Source organism: Armigeres subalbatus, chromosome 2, assembly GCF_024139115.2.
Source record: "Armigeres subalbatus isolate Guangzhou_Male chromosome 2, GZ_Asu_2, whole genome shotgun sequence".
Lineage (NCBI taxonomy): Eukaryota > Metazoa > Arthropoda > Insecta > Diptera > Culicidae > Armigeres > Armigeres subalbatus.
This window is the reverse complement of record NC_085140.1, coordinates 419,736,235-419,758,467: the sequence shown is the minus strand read 5'-3', so window position 1 is coordinate 419,758,467 and position 22,233 is coordinate 419,736,235. Positions and strand designations below refer to the sequence as shown.

Genomic DNA, 22,233 nt, shown 5'->3' with positions numbered 1-22,233 from the left:
TGTCGACAATGCTCACGAGGGCTCCGAGCACAGCTTGTATTGCGCCATATGGAGCAGCAATGTCAAAATTTGGAGAAGAAATTCATGTGAACTTCAAGGCTGAACACTTCGACCGGCACATTAAAACACACATCCTGTCTGATAAGAAAGGGAATGCTGTGGGGACTCGGATTCATTCGGGAATCCTGTGGGGATTCCCACGGGAATCCTGGAAAGATTCCTTAGGAAATCTTTTGAGGAATCCTGTGCACAGGGGGATTCCTTCGGGAATACTTTGGGGATTCCTTCGGCAATCCTGTGGGGATTCCTACGGGAATCATGTGGGGAGTCCTACGAAAACCCTGTAGAGATTTCTAAGGGAATACTGCGGGGATTCCAACTAAAGTCCTGTGTGAAAAGCTCTCGCAATAATGTAAACAAAAACTAATAAAATAGATATTCATAATAAAATTTATAACAAAATGATTAAATAGTTTTCAAAGGAAACAAACCGAAAACAAACAAGAACAAAAAGAAGAAGAATCACTAGGTACCCATGTCTATTAGATATCTCTACGTTATCTAAGAGAATCGATATGTCAAATCCCTTCCGGTTCAAACGGTCTGCTCGTCTAAAATTTGAGGTAGATTTAAACGGTTGTTGCATTTGAGGCGGATTTGAGGTCTGACAGGTTCTAGAAATCGACCAAAAATATCTAGGAGACTCATTTTTTTTGTCTCAGAGATATCACGGGAGATTTCTAGAAGACGTTTCCGAGCGGGACATATTTCCACTCAACAATAGCACTCCAAATAATCTAAACGTTGTTTCCACCTGAATTTTCAGGTACATTTTACGTGCACACGTTGCTGCAAATGCTTCAGAAAATTCAGGTGAAACTTACGTGTCCGGTGAATTCTATCCAAAACTCAGGTAGAACTTACCTGATTTTCACGTAGAATGAGAATTCTATCAAAAAATCAGGTAAAAGTTACGTGAATTTCAGGTGGAAAAAAATCTACGTACTTTTTCAGGTGGAAACAACGTGCAGATTTTTTTGGGTGAGGGTAAGGAAGGTATTTCGGACCACCAGTTCGACGGCTCATATTTTGGACCACTGAGTGCAAATTCCTCTTGGTGGTCCAAAATGAGAACCCCCGTAAGGGTGGTCCAAAATACATCCTTTACCCTATATTATAGATCAGCGGTTCTCAACCTGGGGTACATGTACCTCCGGAGGTACCTTAGCTGACCCCAGGGGGTACCTCGGACGAAAATGCGTAATGGCGGACATATTGGTAAAGTTTTAATAATTGTATAAATTTGTATTGCAAGACTTTGTATTGTACATAGCAATTAGTAATTAGTAAATCAAAACATATCACAGTACACAAATGATCAAAAGAATCTTCATAACTAACATATTTATTCGAAACTAAATTATGAAATATGTTATAATAATTAACTTAACGTAACTTAACTTCTAATAACTTAACTTAACCTCTTAACTAAAATATTAAATTTGAAGGTTCAGAAGCCTTGAAGCATAAAGGCTTTTTTTTCAAAAAAGGGAAACTTCTGAGAGCCTTCTACGCATGAAACATTAAATTTGAAGGTTAGCATAAAGGCTTAAAAAAAATTTTGGAGGCCTTCTTCGACGCGGCTCAAAAGCCTCCTTCCAAGACTCCTTCAAAAGACTTCGAAACCTTCTTTCGAGGGGCTTAGAAATCTTATTTCAGCCAGCCCCCTTTCAAGTGGTTCGAAAGCCTCTTTTCGTAAGGGTCGAAAACACCATTTCAGGAAAGTCGGAAGCCCCCCTTTCAAAAGATTCGGAAGCCCTCTTTCAAAAGGCTCAGAAGCCAACTTTCAAGAGACTCGGAAGCTTCCTTTTCAAACTTCCTTTAAAGGGGTCCGAATTCTACCTTCGAGAAGCTTGGAAGCCTATTTTTAAAAGGCTCAGCAACGTCATTTCAAGAGGCTCGAAAGTCCCCTTTCATGAGGCTCGAAAGCCTTCTTTTAAGAGGCTCGGAAACCTCCTTTCGAGGGGATCTGAATTCTTTCAGCCAACCCCCACAAGTGGTTCGGAAGCACCTTTTTAAGAGGCATGGAAATCTCTTTTCGAGGGGCTCGGAATTCTTCTTTCAGTCAGCCCCCTTTGAAGTGATTCGGAAGCCTCCTTTCAAAACAGATAGGGAGCCCTCATTCAAGAGGCTCAATGCCCCTTTTTTGAGAAGGTCATAAGTCCCCTTTTCCAGGGTCGAAAGCCGTGTTTCAAGAAGCTCGGAAGCCCCCTTTCAAGTGGGTCGGAATTTTCCTTTCGAGTAGCTGGGAATTTTTCTTTCAAAACGTCTACTTTTTCAAACGGCTCAGCAACGTCATTTCAAGATCTGCAAAGCCTCCTTTTGGAAGCCTCGGAAACTTCCCTAGAACTCGTAATCATTCTTTCAAGAGACTTGGAAGCCTACCTTCAAAAGGTTCAGAAACGCCATTTCAAGATGCTCAAAAGTCTATTTTCAATAGATTCAAAGGCACTTTTCAAGATAATTTTATAAGTTACGCTTATTGAAATAGGGGGTACCTCAATGAATACAAATACACGAAGAGGTACCTCTCAAGAAAAAGGTTGAGAACCGCTGCTATAGATTAACCCATTTTTTTCGAATCTTTCGGAAGACTATCGTCTCAGATCCGAATAAAACTAACGCACATCGTTGATGGTGCACGAGGAAGAGATCGATTGATTAAAATAGGCCCTCAAGCAGGAGTATTAAAACGAAAATCAGCCATCAAGCGGGAGTACCCACGGCGGGATCTTCCGCCGTCAACTTTTAGCTGTACAACCTAAAAAACGCACTCAGTGAAGTTTTATTTCCGGGGAAAACCGCCAAAGAGATGACCTGGCTGCTAATTACAGAGAAGGTCAGAAGCCATCTGGATATGTGAACATCCATAAATTACGTAACACTCAGAGGTGAGGCGGGAGAGGGTAGGTTGTTGGTATGGCCTAGGGTGTGACGAGCCATACAAAATATTCAGATGCATCATACAAAAAGTGTGACGAGCCGTTAAGACATAAGGGCCACAAAGTGCGACAAGGTACCTAACAAAGAGTGGCTAATCAAGACGCTGCAGGAACTGTTTAGAGCCAGCTCCATTCCGAACCCGTTTTTTACTTGTTTAATTAACATCAAATGTTTTTCTCAATCAACAGAGCTAAGAGCAACTAAGCCAATTTTGTGATAATGAAGATAAAAAGGCATGCAGTAAAGCAGTTTCTTCAATGTGGCTGAATATTATCGCCGCACATTCCATTTGTGACCCACTGTGCAAGAGCCAACTTCGACCTCCGTGCTTTGTTTCCTCACGCCGTTTATGTATCTTTGGTCTGCTTGTCACCCTTGTCAGTGTCACATGGATAAGCGCGACGTGTCGCGTCGCAATGGTAATAAAAGTTTTGTCAGCATAAGAAAAATCAAAATAATAACATAAACTCTGCGAATATCTACTTTCTAATAAAATAATTCAAATTTTACAATATTTGGATAGTTTTAACTGTCATAATGGAGGAAATATTCGAAGAAATTGTGTACGGTAAGTGCAGTGTATATTCTTTTGTGCTTCATTCATTACGTCCATGAATGGACTTAGTGGGTAAAAGTTTGAGTGAAAATGAATCTTATTGAGTCTTGTACTTTCAATAATTTATAAGTTGTAATTGTTTGTTTTCAACGATAACCAGTTAGTATTTACGGTATTTAAGTACTTTATATCAGGTTGCAATATTTTTTTTTCTTTTGTTTAGTATACCCCTATTGTATAACATAATAAATTATGTATAACATAATTAATTTCAGTAAAACCGGAGCCAGAAGAACCGGTGGATTATCCTCTGTCACAGATAGAAGTGATAGCTTGCCCGCTGGAAATCGACATTCCGACGAACAGTCAGTTGGTGAACCAGTACTGCCGATTGTGTTTACGCGAGATGTCGACCCTATTCCCTTTGATGTCTCGCGTGCAGAACGTTATGATACCGGATATGATAGCAGCGGTTACTGGCATCTGCGTTAACTTGCGGGACAAGCTGCCCAAAAAGGTATGCATTCAATGTTTGGTAAAGGTGGACTATGCTTACCACATTCGAAAGGAGTTCGCCGAGAGCAATCAGGTGCTGAAAAATTTCGCCGCCTCCAGGGTTGTGAAATTGTGGGACCTTTTGAAGAATTATCAAAACGGTGTTTTGGCGAAGTCGGAAACAAGATCAGAGAAACTTTTGCGAGAAAATAGAGATATCATAAGAATGCGGTTGATCAAAAAGGAGGAGCAATTGGCGAACATGAGTGGGGTTGAGTTGGTTGACATGATTGACATAGCTGAGTCTAAGCCGTTGGTAAATACAGAAAGAACCACCGAAAGCCAATCAATTCCACACAATCATGAAGTGAAAGCTGAAGGTGAATTGCTGTCGCAAGAAATTGAAATGCAGTCTACAAATGTAACGGATAATCAGGAATGGTATTCGGAGGACAATTCTATCGAAGAAATTATATCAGTGAAAGAAGAACGTCCAGAAAAAAATACCAAGGAATCCAAAACTATGAAAATACTTCATCACACATTGGTAGTTGAAGATACTGAACCTGATCCAAACAAGTGCTATATTTGTCTTGAACAGTTTTCAAATGTTAACAGTCTTGAGATGCATTTGCCAGACCACATTGGAATGGTACCTTTTCAATGTCAAGAATGCAAAGATACCGTCATGGAGACAAAAGCTATCGCTACAGTCATTATGATGCATCGTCATTTCCGGATGCACGCGGCTCTCAACAAATGTCCGGAGTGTCCCTTCCGTTGCTACAAAGCTGGTAACTTATACAGTCACTTCAAAAGATATCACATGACAGATTCCAAAACGGAGCGCACGTGCGAAATTTGTGGTGCCAAAATAAAGAACCCGAAAACGTTCGAAAATCACAAGCGTATGCATAAAGCGATAGAGGAGAGTCGGTTCACGTGTTCGTTTTGCTCGAAAAAGTTTGCAACTCGAGCTCGTTTGCAGCGCCACGAACGGATCCATACGAATGAACGGCCCTACAGTTGTCGTTATTGTGTCAAGGTTAGTGTTTTCGATTGATGTTCAATCGCAGATTTTTTTTTAAATTCTAAGCTTGCCCATTTGGCATAACATATGGAATAGACTGGCGTTAAGAAGACCTCATTGTTGAGGTCAAAATACGTAACTATAAAATCACGTCAAGTGATGGTAGTAAATGTTCTATATGTATACTATTCCCCAGGAAACCAATCAATCCTCAGAATTTACCGTTCCGCAGAATGTATCGTTCCCCAGAAAACAAAATATATACAAAAAAATGATTTAATATTCTTGTTTCCTACATCAGTGCATGGGATGTCCTACGAAAGACTGAACTCTTGAAAGGCTGAAGGTTTTAGAAGGTTGAAATTGATGGGATGAAATGAATCCCAACCATACGAGTTGTTGTGCCAACTGTGTTAGAGTGATTCAATAGTGAATAATGAATAAAGAATTGGGTCCTAAAATGAAGAATCGATATTTGATTTTCCCTCAGGGAACGATGAAGTTAATAATCCTGCACACGTCAGTTTTTCTTCCAACTCAAAAGGAACATTGATCAATTTGAAATTCAAAAATTGATGGAAAATGCTTCCTTGACATTTTTGGCCTGGTTTTACGTACGGAATAATCACCCTCATTCTTGTTTACGTTCGAAGCGGATACGTTAGAAAGTATCGCCAATTCGCATTCCCGTTTTCGTTCGAACCAATTCTCACCATTCGATTTTTCGAACATCACTCTTTCGAATGATTAACCCATTCCCGTTTTCGTTCGAATGCGTATTTTAGTATGTTTTCAATTCGTCACTCTGACCTTGCGAATTGATACGTTCGCTTTCTCAGGTTCATTTGTTCTGATATGTTGCCTTTTCTGCAAGGGGTCGTACACTTATTACGTAAGCACTTATGGGAGAATGGGGGTCTGTCATTTTCTTACTACCCGTAATTCTGGGTAGATACCTTTACGTGGTGTGCTACGGGGTAAGATCTACCACGGTTATATTGCCAGCTACAGGCAAACCTGACCCAACGAATACCTTCCTCATAATCCAACTCCGTGGTACTTATGAGGGTGTCGCTAAGTCGGTGACCTCTCGTTAAGTAAGTACTAAATCAACACTTCCTTTCTCTCCCTAGTTACGGTGAAGATGGGCGTGGCCAGGAGTAGTAATCCTCATGCTTTTGTTATTTTTGTTTAAGACTGGAATCAAGGACCACTCCCCTTCTTGATTTCTGATAGCATTCTAGATAAGGATCTCAAAAGTAAAACATGAGTATCACTAGTGTTCAATCTACGAATTACACCGTAACAATGCTAATGCTAATGGGGGTCTGCCGTTTTCTTACGCTTCATATAAATAAAAAATGATTTGTATGGGAAAAATCCTACATGGGCGAAGGGTTGGTTGAAAACCCCAGAAAAAATGCTTGCATAATTAGTGTACGGCCCCCAACAGACGTTGCTCACCCCAAAACATGTCTTAAACAGTCTCAAACAACCTCGGAGGCGAGCCAGCCTGGGGCTGCAAGTCTCCTTAATAAAGCTAATAAAAAAAAAAGTCTCAAACAAAAAATATAATTGTTACTGACATAGACTATCATTAGAATTTATACAACATCGGTTAATGTATTCTTGACCGATGCACTATCGTTTGCAAACATAAATGAGATAGGGCTTTACTGCCGTCATACGCATATTTGTCCCATGTTTGCTGGGATTTCCTATGTACATGGGACAATTATGCGTATAACGGCAGTTTAGGACCCAATTAAGAATAGAGAAAGAAGAATAAAGACAACAGAATGCACAGAGAAGACGGAGGAAAAAGAAGGAAGAAGTAAAATAGAAAAATGAGGAGAAGGCAGAAGAAAAACCCCTGATTAATCCACTTAGCGGTGTTGGTGCCTTTCTCGAGGAATAAAAATATGAATGTGTATTTTTCTGCTTTGTTCTCTCCGAGGCTGCTAAATTGGTTGCGACGAGATGGACGCATGGAGAAAAACAGAACTGTGCAATAAAAATCCTTTTCGACTAGATGCTGATGTCGTATTAGAAATTTGGAGACAGTACTCGTCGATAGAAAATCCTTCCGCAGCTTCAACACTGATATTCTTCCCTCCCCCTTCATACGGGAGTTTGGCATAAGGAAGGTCGTGTGATATGTGCCATCACAAATATTGCTCTCCGCTCGCTTTCAAATCGACTTCTATAAAAAAACATTCTTCATGCTTGGCGTATCCTAACGGAACTATCAATTCTATACTTTCGCCTCTAATTCTATCATGAACATGTACGTCTAATTTTGGAAGATGATATTTGCATTTCCATTATCATTTTTTAGCGTGTTTTGTGCATAAAAAATGGTATTTTGGCCATAACTTCTGAATCCATACTCCGACCTTGCCAATTTTCAATAGCAAACAATGGGACAGGATTCTCCGAAACGTGTTGCGAGTAATTCGGACAATGCTTCCAAAGTTCAAAAAAATGTGTCTAAAAAATTGTATACATACACACATACATTAGGGTGGTTCAAAAAATCGATTTTGCTCCACAGTGCTCATTTAATTCTTTACCGTGTTCTGAGTGTCGTCTGAAAATTTGAGCTCATTTGGATTAAAACTGATTTAGCACAAGCCGTTTCAAGTTTGCATGCAAGTTAGTATGGGGAAATTTATTTTTTCTTTATGCTGTTAATGACGTTTCCCCATTAAGCGCAGGTTAAAAGAAAACCTACATAGCTAAAAGGAATACTCAACATCTTTCACCCAACGAAAACCGCATGTTGATTGATCAACCCAGTAATTAGTAATCGATTTTAATACAGGTTGCGAATCTTTAGTCATGATCGTTAAACTTCTTTGAGGACATCACTGAAATGTGCAGTGCAACATAGTAGCCTTTCGCGCCACGAGCAGCAATGTTGCCTGTTGATGAGTTATGCAATTAGCTCCAGAAAACCACGGTATAGATTAAATTCGATTACTAATTATTGGAACGATTAATTGAGATGCGGTTTTCACTGAGTGAAAGCTGTTGAGTATCCCTTTTAGCTATGTAGGTTTTCTTTTAACATGCGCTTGATGGGGAAGCGTCATTAACAGTATAATGAAAAAATAAATTTCCCCATACTAATTTGCATGCAAACTTGAAACGGCTTGTGCTAAATCGTTTTATTCCAAATGAGCTCAAATTTTCAGAGGACACTCAGAACATGGTAAAGAATCAGATGTGCACTGTGGTGCAAAATCGATTTTTGAGCCACCCTAACATACATACATACACACAAACAGACATCAGCTCAGTTTGTCGAGCTGAGTCGGTACAGTCGCGATTCGCTGTTTGTGCCACAACCTCGACCCAACTAACGAATTCGGTTTTTTAATTGGGTCAACTGACAGCCATTTGAACACGTGTAGGGTAAATGATGTATCTTGGACAAGCGCAGGACATTCATTAGGAAATATATCGAGATTGAATAGTATAAACCAATTGAAAACCACTAGGTTCATCCAAATACATAACCTATGATTAGTCTTGTGTCTCCATTGCCCAATTTTTGAGTAAATTACGTTTACTAGGTGTAAACTGTGATATACTGCGAACTGAAATATTTTCTTTTTGGACATCAAATATATAATTTCGACATGGAAAATGCATATATTTTGGACGGAGTCATTTTCTCCTAATTTAAAAATGGCCACCTACAGATCTCAATGGTATGACCTACTTACACGTATCCACATTCATTTAAATGCATTTATTTGCTTAACTGACATAGATTAGACCAGAAATTAACATTGTTCCGCAATCTTATCGATATAATTGAAAACAGCCTGAAAGTTGTACATGGGATGACCAATAAATGTCTGATGCATAAAAACATAACTTCATTTTGGTCACTCCTTTTTCATCCGTCTCAAGTTCATGTTAAGCGATTGGAATATGTTAGTTTCTCAATTACAATCAAACTTTGGCCGCAAGACCTCAAGATTGCCGTTTGAACCAATTTAAACGTGTTTCAGGTGCATGTTACGAAGAGTCCTATAATGCATGTTTTCCTGCATACTGGCGTCCAGCAGGCACTTTGGTAGAAAGCTTTACATTTTAGGTAATTTTAAAGATAAATAATAGTTGATTTGTGAATTCTCATTAGGAGCCGCTAGAGTTGAGGTAAAAGTATGCAATGATCATACTTTCGATAAAAAAATTCTTACACATTATCTAAAATTGATCGAAGAAGCTCAGGCTTGTCCAAAATATGTACATGTCCAAAATATATCATTTATTTCATTATATCATATATATATCATTTCATTCGACTTAAAAATCACAAATGATGTCCAGTGATGCCCAAACCCGTTTTCAGTGTTTACACTGAATTTTGGTGTAAGGACCCAACCAGCGGAGGCCCAATTAAAAAGTGACCCAAGTATTAGGATCCCAACCAGCGAATCATGACTATATAGGGTAACTGTCCTATTTTGGACCCCTAGAGGAAGTGCATCCCAATATATGCTTATATCTATTGAAATACAGGTTCGATATGGGCGGAAATGACACCATTTCAAAGATGAAAGTGTTATTTATGAAATAGAAATTCGAAATGAGCTTCAGTTATTGATAAATCAGTGAAATTTGCCATTTTCTGAAATGAAAATATTCTTCGTTTTGGACAGTGCAACATATTTTGGACACCCCCAATTTAGTCTCTTCAAATTCGAATTTCTAATTTACCCTGGTCAATTGAGCCGAAGCAAAGTCTTATCTTTCGATTGGCATGCATCAATGAGAAGATTCCTGCGTTTTAAATTCACAGTTTCGACAAAAACTTATTGTGTGCGTTCTGAGATTTTCAGTAACGCTCGCCTTCTTGAACAAACTAATTTTCTCAAAATTTCATCTAAATATTGCTTTTTCGCACGGGAAACCAGTGAAACAGATGCTGAACAATATTAATTTCCTGAAGCCAATGGGGGAAAAAAGATGACAGGTTGAGGAAAGATTATAAAAGATGGAAGATGGAAAAAGTTAGAAGGAATAACGATGAATGAAGAAGGAAGGAGAGTGAAGAAGAAGAAAGAAGGAAGAACAAGTGAATAAGGAAGAAAGAAGTAAGAACAAGAATGAAGGATTCATTCCGTGCCGATAGTTCGAACGAGCCAGACGTGTGTGCTGTGTCTCATCGCGGGTTTTGTTCGGTAGTGCGTGTCTATTGTGTGGTGCCTACCTACGGATCCAAGGCGATTACTGTCGGCGAGCGAAGTAGCTGCTTCTGGCGACGCCAGTGAAGCAGGCTATTGTTTCTGCTGCTACCTACAGCAGCAGCGCAGATAAGTGGAAGGCATTGTTTTATTGTTCTCCCATCTCTCTGATACAGAGTGGGATTAATTATAATACATTAAATTAGTTTTTTTATATTTTTTCTAATTTGCTATTAGTTCTAAGTTAGTTTAAGAATTAATAGTCCTTCCACCTTGCGAGGTGAGAATGGAGGCAGAGAGACTATGGGGGCGGTAGTCCTCTGAAAGATGTCCGCACACGATTGTACCATGCGGCTTCGCCTGGGCCTTGGGTTGTTTACTTTCGGCAGAAAGTGAAAAGTCTAGACTTTCTCGGCATTAAGCGAGATTTGACGCGTCGTTTTACGAAGCTTGATTTTAGTCAGATCAACAGGAACAAGCTACGAATCACCGCACCTACATATCAGGTGGCGAACGAAATTGCTAAAGACAAGGCCTACAATGTTGAATATTTGGTTTATGTCCCCTCGCGGGAGGTCGAAATCGAAGGTGTGATCAACGCAGCGAGCCTGACTTGCAATGATGTACTTGCGGGAAAAGGCCGCTTAAAGAACGCAATGGAGTCTACCGTGGATATTCTGGATTGCAAGGAATTGCATTCAGCAGCCATGGTAGACGGCAAAAAGGTATATTCTAAGTCAGGCTCGCTTCGGGTGACGTTCGCCGGTTCGATGCTCCCAAAATATGTCGATTTAGAGAATATGTTGTTTCCGGTGCGTCTTTTTGTACCAAGGGTATTTAATTGTACCAATTGCAAACAACTTGGTCACACTGCCGAGTTTTGTGACAACAAACCACGTTGTGGTAAATGTTTCGAAAGACATCGGGAGGAATCCTGCCAGCAACAAGCCACAAAATGTGCTTATTGCGGTATGGCTCCTGCCCATGGTTTGCAAGATTGCCCGGTGTACAGAAAGCGCACCCAAAAAGTGAAGCGCTCGTTGGTACAGCGCTCCAAGCAGACTTATGCGGAAATGGTTAAAGCGCAAGACACATCCGCCGATACCACTGCAAAGGCTGCTATTTCAGCTACCGTTCAAGTAAGTGATTATTATGATTCCATATGCATTGACGAATTGGACTCTGACACAGCTGATATGGATGATTCTACGGAGGTACACGTGCCCGAAAAAGGAAGCAACCGTCTTCCCAGGATCGCGCCGTAAGAAATCAAAAGTCATCCATAAAAGCTTGCCCAAATCTGAAGGCAATGGGGGATTATTTAAAATCCCGAAGCAACCTGTCTTCACTGCTCCTTTGGATCCATCTTGCAGCAAGACATTCCCGCCATTGCCCAAAACCGATGTTTCCAAGAAACATCCGGCTAGGAAGAATCAATGAAGAAAAACTTCAATTCGTTCTTCCCAAAAAAGTACCCCGTCCAAGCGAGGATTGATCTCCTTTAAGGACCTTGTGGACCGTTTTTTGAATTTATTCAATATTCCGAATTCATTGAGGCCAATCATTGACCTCTTTATACCAACAGTGGAAAGTTATCTGAAGCAATTGACTGTTTCATGGCCCCTTCTTGCAGGAATTGTATCTTTCGATGGATAATACGGCTATTCCACAAGATACAATCACTGTGCTGCAGTGGAACTGTCATAGTTTGAAAAATAAATTAGACGTGTTCAAGTTTTTGATTCGCAATTCCGATTGTGACATATTTGCACACTGTGAAACATGGCTTTCTACTGAAGATGAAATCAACTTCCACGATTTTAATATTATTCGTCAAGTTCGGGATGATCATTATGGTGGCGTTCTTTTGGGGATCAAAAATGCTACTCCTTCTACAGAATTCCCATTCCGACTGTTCCCGGCTTAGAAATCGTCGCATGCCAAGTAAATGTGAAGAATAAAGACCTTTGCATAGCTTCAGTGTACATTCCTCCAAATGCCTCTATTAATCGTCGACATTTTTGGAGCGCAGTCTCCCTCCTATCATCTCCCGTATTGATATTGGGTGATATGAACGCACATGGTATTGGATGGGGCGAAACGTATGACGATTATAGAGCGCCTATTTTCTATGATTTGTGTGACGATTTCAATTTGAATATTTTGAACACTGGTGAAGTAACTCGAATAGGACCAAATGGTCAACAAAGCCGTATTGATCTGTCTTTATGTTCAAATTCACTATCGTTAGATTGCACGTGGAAGGTTATCCAAGATCCCCACGGTAGTGACCATATGCCGATAGTTAAAAGTATAAAAGTAGCTATCAACAATCTGAGCCAGTTAATGTTCCTTTCGACCTCACGAAGAACATTGACTGGCAAAAATTTGCATCGGCGGTGAATATTGGTATTGAATCAACTGATGTTCTTCCACCGCTGGATGAATATCGATTCCTTACCGAATTAATTAAAAAAAGCGCATTAGAAGCTCAGAAACGACGCGTTCCAAGTACAACCGTCATAAGAAGACCAGCCACTCCTGGTTGGGATGATGAATGTACTAAAGTTGTATTCTGAGAAATCTGATGCCTTCAAGGCTTTCCGTAAATACGGAAGGTCTGAGCTTTTCGAAGAGTATTTGAGGCTTGAAAGAAAGCTCAAAAATCTTCTCAAGGCTAAAAACGTAGCTACTGGCGACGTTTTGTCGAGGGACTATCGCGAGAAACCTCAATGACAACACTTTGGAAAACGGCCCGCAACATGCGGAACCGCACTTCCACCAACGAGAGTGAAGAATACTCCAATCGATGGATATTCAACTTCGCAAAAAAGGTCTGTCCAGATTCCGTACCAGCAGAACCGCTATTTCGAGAATCAGTCAATGATCCCGGTTCTTTGGGTGGACCATTCACAATGCTGGAACTTTCTATGTCTCTTCTTTCATCGAATAACTCTGCTCCGGGATGCGATAACATCAAATTCAATCTTCTGAAAAACCTCCCAGATATCGCAAAAAGACGATTACTTGACCTGTACAACTGTTTCATGGAGTACAACATTGTGCCACCTGAATGGCGACAGGTCAAAGTAATAGCTATTCAAAAGCCTGGGAAACCAGCGTCTAATCACAATTCATACCGACCGATTGCCATGCTATCATGCATGAGAAAATTATTGGAGAAAATGATCCTTTCAAGAATCGACCATTGGGTCGAGCAAAATGCATTACTGTCAAATACTCAGTTTGGATTTCGTAAAGGTAAAGGAACAAACGATTGTCTAGCGTTGCTTTCTTCAGATATACAACTGGCTTTTTGCGCACAAGGAGCAAGTGGCGTCAGTATTCGAGGATATTAAGGGCGCTTGTGATTCAGGTTCCAGTGAAGTACTGTCAGACAATCTGCACAGTAATGGGCTACCCGTATTTTTAAATAATTTCTTGTACAATTTGTTGTCAGAAAAACAAATGAACTTCACACTCGGCACTCTGACAACTTCCAGAAATAGTTACATGGGCCTTCCCAAGGTTCATGTTTAAGTCCTTGCTTTATAATTTCTATGTCAAAGATATTGACAATTGTTTGGAAGGACAATGCACGCTCAGACAACTTGCAGATGATGCCGTGGTCTCTCTAAGAGGTCCATGTGCAGCTGTCTTGCAAGGACCATTACAAAAGTACCCTGGATAATCTGACTGTTTGGGCCAGACATCTAGGGATCGAGTTTTCACCGCAAAAACTCAGTTGGTTGTGTTTACTAAGAAGCGGTATCCTGCTCAACTGAAACTCAAGCTGTTGAATGATGACATCAACCAATCTTTATCTTCTAAATACCTTGGGGTCGTGTTTGATTCCAAATGTACCTGGAAACTCCACATTGAGTATTTGATACAAAATGCCGGAAAGGATCAATTTTCTACGTTCTATCTCCGGAACATGGTGGGGTGCTCACCGGAAGACCTCATCAAACTCTATAGAACGACTATTCTCTCTGTTTTAGAGTATGGCTCCTTCTGCTTCCTCTCAGCAGCTGATTGCCACCTGATCAAATTGGAACGAATTCAGTATCGTTGTTTGCGTATTGCCCTTGGCTGCATGCATTCAACGCATAACATGAGCCTGGAGGTGCTTGCTGGAGTCACTCCTTTAAAGCACCGTTACTGGGAGCTCTCACTTAGAATACTCATTAAATGTGGGACAAGTAACACACTTGTCTTACATAACTTCGATAATATGCTTGAACTAACTTGTCGTTCAAGATTCCTGAGAGTTTATCTCAACTACATATCATCAGATCTTTGTCTTCCGTGTTATAATCCACCTCGAGTTCACTTCACCAACGACAGTTCCTCAATTGTATACGATCTGTCCATGAAACATGCTATTCAAGGAATACCAGATCATCTTCGACAAATATCCATTCCCTCACTTTTTTCTGAAAAATATGAACATGTCAATTGCAACAACAGATATTTCACTGATGGTTCTTGCATCAACGGATCCACTGGCTTCGGTGTTTTCAATGTAGCTGAGCTGGCAGCAATTAACTTCGCTTTGGGGATAATTTCCAATCAGCCCGTAGACCATTATTTCATCTTCTCGGATAGTCTTAGTTCTATCGAGGCACTCCGGTCGATGAAACCTGTTAAGCACGCATCTTACTTTCTTACAAACATAAGAGAGCAGATGCGTGTTTTGATCGAAAGATCATTCAAGATTACCTTTGTTTGGGTCCCTTCTCACTGCTCAATCTACGGCAATGAGAAGGCAGACTCGCTGGCAAAGGTGGGCGCACAGGAAGGTGAGGTTTATGATAGACAATTCTCGAGCAACGAGTTTTCCCATTAGTCCGTCAGAGTACTCTTCAAAGTTGGCAAAATAATTGGACACACAACGAACTTGGACGGTGGCTATTTTCTATAGTTCCAAAAGTTTCTGGGCGAGCGTGGTTCAGAGGTGAGGACTTAAGTCGAGGCTTCATTCGCATGATGTCGAGACTTATGTCTAATCACTATTCACTAAACGCACATCTGTACAGAATAAACCTTGTCGATAGCAACTTATGTAGGTGCGGAGCCGGTTATGATGACATCGATCACGTAGTTTGGTCCTGCTCGTAAAATGACGCCTCCAGAGAGCAATTATTGGATACCCTTGTGGCCCGAGGTAAACAACCCTTCAGGGAAGTTCGAGGTGTTTTGGGAGATCGTGATGTGGTCTATATGCAGGCCATTTATAGTTTTCTTTGTGCCTCTGACATCAAAATCTAATAGTTTTTTTTTCTTTTTTCAAAGTTTTTTTTGTGTGTTTAGTCTCTGCTTTCTGTTCCGTAGAGCACCATAGCTCTGCCATCCGGAAGATGCTCCCAGTCGAACCATTCCTCGAGCACGACGACACGCCACATCGTCCCTGACGCCAAATACCCGGATGAGAAGCTGAAATTCCCTGATCCCAAATCCTTAGCCCGGTCCATCCTTAAACATTGTAAACTAACCTCGAGTCACCACGAGTACGCTGGCTTCTACCCCTCTCTTACTAACTGAAAAATTAAATGATATTGATTGTATATATCACAAAGAACCATGGCTCCGTAAAGTGTTATACACGCCTGAGCCTACCAAATAAACGAACTTGGAAAAAAAAAAAAAAAGAATGAAGGATTCCTTATTTCTTCATTCTTGTTCTTACGTTACTTAGAGGAAGGAGGGAGGAAGAAAGAAGAAGCTAAAAAGAAAAAAAGGAAGGAAAATCAAGAAAACAGAACTAAAGAAGAAGAAAGAAGAAAGAAAGATTAAGGAACAAGGGACAAGAAAGAAGGAGGAAGAAGGGACGAAAGAAAGAAAAAGGAAAAGGAAAAAGGAAGAAAGAACGAAGATCGAATAAGAAAGAAGGTAGGATGAAGAAAGAACAGAGGAAAAGGAAGAAGAAACTAGGAAAAAGAGAAGGTAGGAGAAAGAAGGCAGAAAGGGCGAAGGTAGATGTAAGAAAAAAAGAAAGAAAAAGGAAGAAAAAACAAGAAAAAGGAAGAAGGAAGAAATAAGGCAAAAAAGAACAATGAAGCAGGAATAAAAGGAACAAAGAAGAATGAAAGAAGAAGAAACAGAAGAAATAAGTAGGAAGAAGAAAGAAGGAGCAAGGAAGAACTATGGAGGAAGAACTAAGAAAAAGGTAAAACGAAAAAGGAAGAATTGAAGAAGCAAGAAGAAAAAATTAAGAAAAAAGAAAGAAGAAGAAAAAGGGAGAAGGAAGTAGGAAGAAAGAAGAAAGAATAAAGAACGAAGTAGGAAGAAAGCTAGGATAGGATGTGACAATTCAATTGAGACTGCCTTGTTGTTTTTAAGTTAGTTGCTCTGACGAAGTGGCCGCCAGTGTAGCCAAATTAATTTGGAACAAAATCTTCCAAACATCATGTGTCAAAACTTGATGTTTTTCTTTCCGTTCCATCCATTATTTATGTAAGAGAAGCGAAACACAGAAAAACAGAGAGTCATTTTTGCTAATGAAATAATAACTTTGAGATCGAAAATGACACAAAAGTGAATAATAATAATGCTTGAAATCAACAGTTTTAAGCCTTTGTAACCCTTGAGAATAATTTGTGCGTGTAAATTTACGTTTTTAGAACTTTACAAATCAGCAACACGGCCAAACCAACAACATGCTGCCCTACGAAGTAATTGATTGTCATTTTCAACCAATCAGAAATCGGAACGATTGTGACAGAAAATCGGTTCGATTTTTAATGACTACTTGACACATCCCTCCTTAGGGGGCCCTCCTTAGCCGTGTGGTAAGACGCGCGGCTACAAAGCAAGACCATGCTGAGGGTGGCGGGGTTCGATTCCCGGTGCCGGTCTAGGCAAGTTTCGGATTGGAAATTGTCTCGACTTCCCTGGGCATAAAAGTATCATCGTGCTAGCCTCATGATATACAAATGCAAAAATGGTAACCTGGCTTAGAAACCTCGCAGTTAATAACTGTGGAAGTGCTTAATGAACACTAAGCTGCGAGGCGGCTCTGTCCCAGTGTGGCGATGTAATGCCAATAAGAAGAAGAAGAAGAAGAGGAAGACTTGACACATCCTATCCTAGGAAGAAAGAACGAAGAATAAAGAAGGAAGAAGAGAGAACAAAACATAAAAAATAAAGAAGTAATCTTGGCAAGAATCAAAAACCTAATGCAAGAACCAAGAGCAATAAAGTATTGTTCCTTTCTATGCTAACTCTAAATTTCTTGTCCTGTGCAGACTAAAAAATGAGAATTCCATATAAAAATTGAAAGACAACAAGGATTCGCATGAAGGTATCGGTTCATTTTAGTTATTAACGTCAAATGTGAATTCATCCATTAAAATCGGTTTCCCATTTTTTATGCCCTTCGTGTTCTGCCTTATGAGCTTTCAGGTTTATGTGATTTAGCCTTATATAGAAGTCCCATCGCAAGACCACACATGGTGTTATGACCAAAACAGAAATAGTAAATTTCTTCTTATTTTGAAGCACGCCTTGATTGTGGAATACCACCCACGCATTTGCCTGGAATAAGGTGAATAAGTCAATTCTTTTTAAAAGGTGCATTTTCCCGGAATAAAGAAAATGAGTTTAAAATTTGTCGGTGTTACGTACGCTTGTGTCCAAAATAAGGCACACGAATAGATGACTTTCTTTTTTAGGCCCGATGCCCACGTAGCGTCTTTTCAACGCTGGGTGCACACGCCGTTAAAAGGACGCAGATGTGTATCGGGAAAAAGCGGTAACGCAGCGTCACCGCACCGATGCACACCTGCGTTTTTTCAACGCCACGTGCAAGCAGCGTTGAAAAAACGCTTTGTGGACATCGGCCCTTAAGGCATTGACTCGGTAACAAAGAAGATTATTCCTTCTTTTGAGGCACGCATAGGCCCGAAAAAAAAAAACAAAATGAGTAAATCATTCCTTCTGGAATAGCACGAATATGCCCGAAATAAGGATAAAGAATAGAATAGATTTTTTATTCTTTTCAAATACGCATTTGCTCGGAAAAAGGCAAAATTGTGATATATTCTCCATCCACACGAAGATTACTTTTAGCATTTGCCGGGAATAAGGTTAATCATAAATGTACACATTTGTCAACTTTTTTAAGCATGTGTTTAGTGTTTCATTGCAATTTTTTTTTCGCTTTTGTTTATCAATAAGATAGAAATTACCATTCATGTCATTCGGTCAACGGTGTGAATGTAATAAGGAAATTTTTTTCAATGATTGTTCAGGTTTATAGCAACTATTTAAAGGTATTAAAAACAAATCTGGGAAATGATTTTCTGGGGAACGATTTTCTGGCGAATGGTTTTCGGGGGAATGTTATACAGTTATGTTATATGTTACAGGGGAATGTTATATGTTACAGTTCGAACGAAACCTGTAAATTTCCGTTCAAGTAGATGTAACAAATTGACCTCCGTGTTAAGCAACGTAAGGTTATAGGTTATTTTAAATTTACACGTGCTGTAATTTACGAGTTTATATTTTTATAAGAAAATAAAAAAAAATGCGACCAACATGGGAATCGAACTTCAATCCACAGAGTGAGAGGCCACCTCGTTAGCCACTCGTGCATTTCAACTTCTTAAAAGCGAGCCGACCAAAGAGTATCAAGTTAAGCGTTCTGTCGATTTGATTATTCTTCATCAGACTGAAGTTATCGTTTAAATTTACATGACACGGAAACTTTTTCGAGACGTAAAGGTTTGAGACTAAGTATACTGAATACATCACAGATTTCTCGAAGGGATGTTATAAAATCATTGAGTTACAGCGATGAAATGCTGCGTTATGAGGGCCACTTTGTACAAACATTCAAATATTTCAATATGATTGATGCTTATATGAATAAAATAAGCGCCAGCTGCGGTTCGCTTGAAATGGAGTGGGATTTGTTTTGATTTGTTTTTTACAGCCACGTTCTCCTACAACAAGGTTTCCGTTTGACGCATGTAAAATTAAGTCATATTGAATGGAAATATCAACGATTTTATCGTTTACATAACAGAAATTGAAAATTATGATCTAATACACATTCTGTTGCCAAATTTTACATTCAGTAAGGATTTCCGTCGTGGCTAATTTTCAGATTATTTTACTGTGAGAATCAAATGGAATAAGGTTAAAAGACTATTATTCTTCCATTTACTTCCACTATTAACTTTTTTTTTTATGTATCAACAATCAGATACGCATTTCGTTTCCTACTTGGAAACTTCTTCAGTGTTTGTTATCTTCGGAAGTAAATGGAAGAATAATAGTCTTTTAACCTTGTAGCATTTCCCCTAAGACGCTCTAAAATAATTAATCATCAAATGGAATAGCATTCGTTTCATGGCAAATACAAAAATTATACTAAAACAGCTTTAAAAATAATTTTATTGTCGAATCATTTGTGTTTGAACGCATGTTTTAAAAGAATGATCTATCTGATTCATTCCTGGCAAACACATGACTTTAAATAAGGAGTCATCTACCCTTCTGCCGTATTCCTCATTCCTTTGCTATGCAACTTGTTAATCAAATTTTATTGCACCATATGGGGTTTTCTTCCCTTGCAAATATTTCTAAGCAAATTCAGTTACGTAAAACATTGTACAATTTAATTATAAATTATTTTATTTTCAGTCTTTTACAAATGAAACTAGTTTTCAAGCACACGAACGGCAACATACCGGAGAGCGGGGCTATCGTTGCGAAGTGTGCGGTAAAGGTTACAGCACGCATAACGAGTTGAGTGCGCATTTGGCGTCCGCTCATAAACTGGCAACAGTTAAGCGGAGCGGAGAAAATGCCATCCATAGAGGAAAGTATTCAAAAATACTATTGAAATGCGCGTCTGAAGGCTGCAACTTTGAGACAACAACTTACTCCAAATACTACCAGCATAGGGCGAAACACGTCCTGAGCTTCCACTGCCAGTACTGCGAAGAGCGATTCCCTACCAAGCAACGGTTGGAAATGCACGAATTCGTCCATACCAACACAAAGCGATATTGCTGCGACATTTGTGGCAAGAACTTCCGGTATCGGGTAAGTAAACTACAACTGCTTTTAACCATTGGCAGACACACGAATGAGGCGTACTTGCGTTAACACAGCCATGACGTCGACCGCGACGTTTTTCGTTGACGTACACGGACTCCTTTTCAGCACTGATTGGACCAATCTATGTATACAGTGAGGTTGATTGCCTTATTTTCAAAGTTAGTTGAGGGATTCAATATTCGTTACCCCATTGTTTACTGGGTAGACCATTTCCCAACTAAAAGGTATACTAGAATTTCGAGTCGTTGTACACAATTTATGTGCAGAATCATTGATACCATTAGTGCTGATAGAATTATTCCCATATCTCAATTGTTGAGCTCCTACGCGCGAGCAAATTTGTTAACGTCGCCGTGGAAACTGCAAGGTAGAACAGTCTCGCATGGCATGTTTGTTTGTCAGTGGTTAATTCTTTCTCAGTCAGTGTTAGAATAATTAACTTATTTACAATGAATATGTTGCAGGTCAGTTTTGTCGAGCACATGGATAGTCATAATAATAAACGAACGCATACCTGTAAAATATGCAGTTTATCGTTTGTCAGACAGCGCAATCTTAAGGAACATATGAAAAAACATTCAGACGAACTAGAATATGCGTGAGTTAATTGATGATGGTGTATACTCGATTATATCCAAGTGTTATAATGGAACCAATTGCAGGTGCCGTCACTGTGGTAAAAGTTCAGATATCGAGCAGATCTTTCAAAACACGTGAGAACGCATACCAACGACAGCAGTAAATCAAAACCGGAGGCAATGGTCGAATCGGATGGCTCAAATGAGTTGAACGATATGGTGGATGCAGAAAACTACGCAATCGAGTATTTGGAAGGATAAGGAAGCTAAGTATAATTGTAATTTAATACGATATACGATACGTTTATGATAAATTAAATTGCTTTTTATTCATAGTGATGACCAAACAAATGCTTTTGACTCAAATCACTAAGGCCGGCCCGGGTCTTTTGCCTCCCCTTTTGATTTTTGTGATCAAATTTATTTGTCTCAAAGGAGTATTCAAAGAAAGTTGAAACGTAATTGATACTAGGGTTATGTTAGCCAATTTGTGGTTGAGCACATTTATCGTTTTAAATCTTCATATATCAAAGCTCCCTACTTTTCGGTTCAGAAAGGGGTATGGGAAAGAATTACATGGACGTTAATAAGTGCCCTGAATTCAATAAAAAAAACTTCAACTTGAATACATTCCACTAAAAGAGCTTTATATATTTTTCCAAAAAAAGCTTGTGAGGATCACTTGAAGGTGGGATAAAATATCATTCATCTTCATGGATGTAGAAAGCATTTACCTCCAGCATAATAGTTTTAAACGAACTGTTATCAACTGATGGATTGTAAATTGAATTCGCGTACCGTGTTGTGCCCTTATTCCAATCAGCGCCTATATCCGTTCACGCACGACAATATTATAAATAATAAAGAATTTTTGTCTAAAAATAACAGAAAAATATCCTTGTACTTTTCTATGGTTATGTATGCATGACATGAAATGAAAAGCAGCGTCATTTTTAGCGATTAATAGTTAAAATTTATACAAACGAGCGCCATTTTGACTGTTTTCATTAACCCACATGCTAAAAACCTCTGTCATAATATTTTAGCATTTTTAGGTGAAAATTTGCCCTGGATTTCAAACACAGCAGCATAACAAGATATAACAAGTAAGCGTATTACCAAGTAATAGTGTATTACCAAATCGATGTCTGTATTTTACCGATATAAAATGCTGAAAAGTGATAGTTGGGTACATCTAAATCTATTCGTTCCTTATTCCGTTCTTTGTGTTTGGAGCATGGATTCCGAAAATTCCGTTCGTGAGAATATAATCTATGAGCATGAAAAGGTTCATGAAGC

General features: G+C 39.4%; 1 protein-coding gene across 1 annotated transcript; it reads left to right on the top strand.

Annotated features, from left to right (window-relative positions):
- Window positions 1-3,409: 3,409 nt before the first annotated feature.
- On the top strand, window positions 3,410-21,253 carry LOC134217730 (zinc finger protein 431-like). The gene is given in 6 exon segments (XM_062696540.1): window positions 3,410-3,571; window positions 3,835-5,099; window positions 19,937-20,341; window positions 20,821-20,954; window positions 21,019-21,032; window positions 21,035-21,253. Coding segments are annotated over 6 exon segments (2,010 nt in total). The 5' UTR covers window positions 3,410-3,540; the 3' UTR covers window positions 21,196-21,253.
- The last annotated feature ends 980 nt before the right edge of the window (window positions 21,254-22,233 follow it).